The 2,395-nt window shown below is 45.9% G+C and overlaps 1 protein-coding gene across 1 annotated transcript; it reads right to left on the bottom strand.

The window, feature by feature from the left end:
* Positions 1-358: 358 nt before the first annotated feature.
* Positions 359-1,996, bottom strand: LOC109614864 (musculin). The gene is made up of 2 exons (XM_020041738.2): positions 1,194-1,996; positions 359-832 (listed from the first exon to the last, which is right to left on the bottom strand). The coding sequence occupies exons 1-2, from the start codon at positions 1,650-1,652 to the stop codon at positions 755-757; spliced, it is 537 nt and encodes a 178-aa protein (XP_019897297.2). The 5' UTR covers positions 1,653-1,996; the 3' UTR covers positions 359-754.
* Positions 1,997-2,395: the final 399 nt, after the last annotated feature.

The following is a 2,395-nucleotide window of genomic DNA, read 5'->3' as shown; positions in this document are numbered from 1 at the left end:
AAATGTTCTCATGTTGCTCGTTCCCGCTGTTGCTTTGAAGAAGTCCTCTGCAGATGCTTATCACACAGACTTAATACGAATCTGATAAACACGTTCCCAAAGATGTCCTGTAGTGCATTTAGAGTTGGACCGAAGTTCAAAGTGAATACTCTGGAAATGAAGAGAAAGACGTGCCAGACAGAGCTTAGAGGGAGAGGGAGCAAGAGGGAGGATGGAAGAAGAGAGTGTGGGAGGTATTGAGAGTGAGACGAGAGAGAGGGAGGCATTGAGAGTGAGACGAGAGAGAGGGAGGCATTGAGAGTGAGACGAGAGAGAGGGAGGCATTGAGAGTGAGAGAGAGGGAGGTATATAAGTGGGGTGTAGAGGAGAAATAAAGGGCAATTAAATCTACATGCTGTAAGAACATATTGTCTTTTCTCTGTCCCCTTTCTTCTTGACGGTCAACAGAGGAGTTTCAGTCCACCAGTCGATTCAATGACCAAAAATCAATCAATGAAATAAATCACTACTGAAACTAGTCAATACAAGTTAGGGGGTGTAGTGTTTCCAACACCTTTTCAAGGGAGCCAAATGGACATCTCAATGGGTTCAATGGGTCAGAATCTCTACAGGTCCAGTCAGTATCCCCGTGGGTCCAGTCAGTATCTCCGCGGTTCCAGTCAGTATCCGCGGGTCCTGGTGAAACGAGGGTACAGGGCTAGATGCTGCCACCAGGGTTAAAGGGGGCAGTCCAGCTGACCCCCCCCCTCCTTTCCTATGATGTCTTTAGACACAAGCGGCCTCCAGATGCATCTCTGTCATCTTCTGATCTGCCCCCCATAAATGGCCATGTCTGTGGACAGAAAGATAAAGTTCTTTAAGAGCTTAAATATAAGCTTTGTGTTAAGAGTGATGATTATTTAGGTAAGTCATGTCAGTCCCAAGTAGTCTCAGATAGGTGGTTTCTGGAGTGTCAACATTTGCACAAATACAGCGGTTCCGACATCTTACATACCGAGTCCCAATTCACGCTAATTAATTGTCCCAACACATTTTTCCTTACACAGAATAATCAAAGACCACCACTGATGATGTAACCTAGAGTAGACAGCCAGACAAGTCCAACAAACATAAACATACATCTTTCCTGCCAAGATTACAGGCTCAAGTTGGTGCACAGCAGAAGGTTTATTTCATAAATACTTGTTTCCTACCAAGTTCACGGGGTGAACGAAGCTGCTCTCGAAGCGGTCGTCCTGCAGCAGCTGTCGCAGGTGTGAGATGTAGCTGGACGCTAGACGCAGCGTGTCAAGTTTGGACAGTTTGGTATCGGCAGGCACCCAAGGCAGACTCGTTTTCAACCTGGAGAATGCTTTGCTCAGCACCCTCATCCTCGCCCGCTCTCTGGCGTTCGCAGCGTTTCGCTGAATCTGGCGCCCGTCCTTGTGGTGACCCCTCTTGGAAAGCTGTTTTCCTCCTCCCAGAACGGTGCTGTGTACTCGGTCGGATTTGGCTCCCTGAACGTCGTCAGTGCCCAACTCCTCGTCTGAGTACTCGCTGGGGCTGTAGTGCCTTTGGGCAACGCTCCGGTTGGTTTTGCCACCTCCGAACGTTGCATCAGACAGTTTGTGATGAGTCTCGATGTCTTCGTCGCTTACTGAGCCGGTAGACATGTCTGATTCCCCTGAGCCCTGAGGCAGAACAAACACCTCACTTGACAGTCAAAGGTTTGATGCCCCTAACTTCAACCTCCCTCAGAAGTGTCTGAGACACTGTATTAGAGATTTTCTTTCTGTTCCTCTGCTTCTTTTTCTACTGCATTACTGCATGCAACTTACAAAAAAATTGTTTAAAAAGTTCCTATCAGTTTCTCCATGTTATGCTCAAATATCAACATGCCATTCCTATATTACAAATTGAGCCATTTTTGCCACCATATAAACAGTCACAGTCTACATAAGCTACATAAGAACTAGGTTGTTACCATCTACCTCTTCTGTGTAGCATGACGACTCAACTCAACTCTCTCTTAAGCGGAAACCTGCTGCCTTGGTCAACCGGCTAATTTAAGTGTCTTTGACTTGGCAAGGCTACAGTGGTTCATGAAACATTTCCCCGCCCCTTACTCCCTCTGTCCTCAAATCAGATTGGCCTCTTCTCAAGTCTGCTGTACTTTGGATATAAGGTTTGGTGTGCACTCCTTTGCCACAGAGCATCTTAGTCATTCATAAACACCGTATGAATGGGAAATGACTGGGAAATATGGCGGCACAATTTCCCAGATGTTCTTCAAAATATTTACAAAGTGCATACCAGACCATTTATGTGTCCACAATCATGTTTTTCCTATCTATTGTATGCACTGCAGTTTATAAACATGGTTTTGTTCAAGGTTAGGTCTTAAAGGTTAGGTTTT

Source organism: Esox lucius, chromosome 21 (genome assembly GCF_011004845.1).
Source record: "Esox lucius isolate fEsoLuc1 chromosome 21, fEsoLuc1.pri, whole genome shotgun sequence".
Lineage (NCBI taxonomy): Eukaryota > Metazoa > Chordata > Actinopteri > Esociformes > Esocidae > Esox > Esox lucius.
This window is presented reverse-complemented; position numbering and strand designations above follow the sequence as displayed.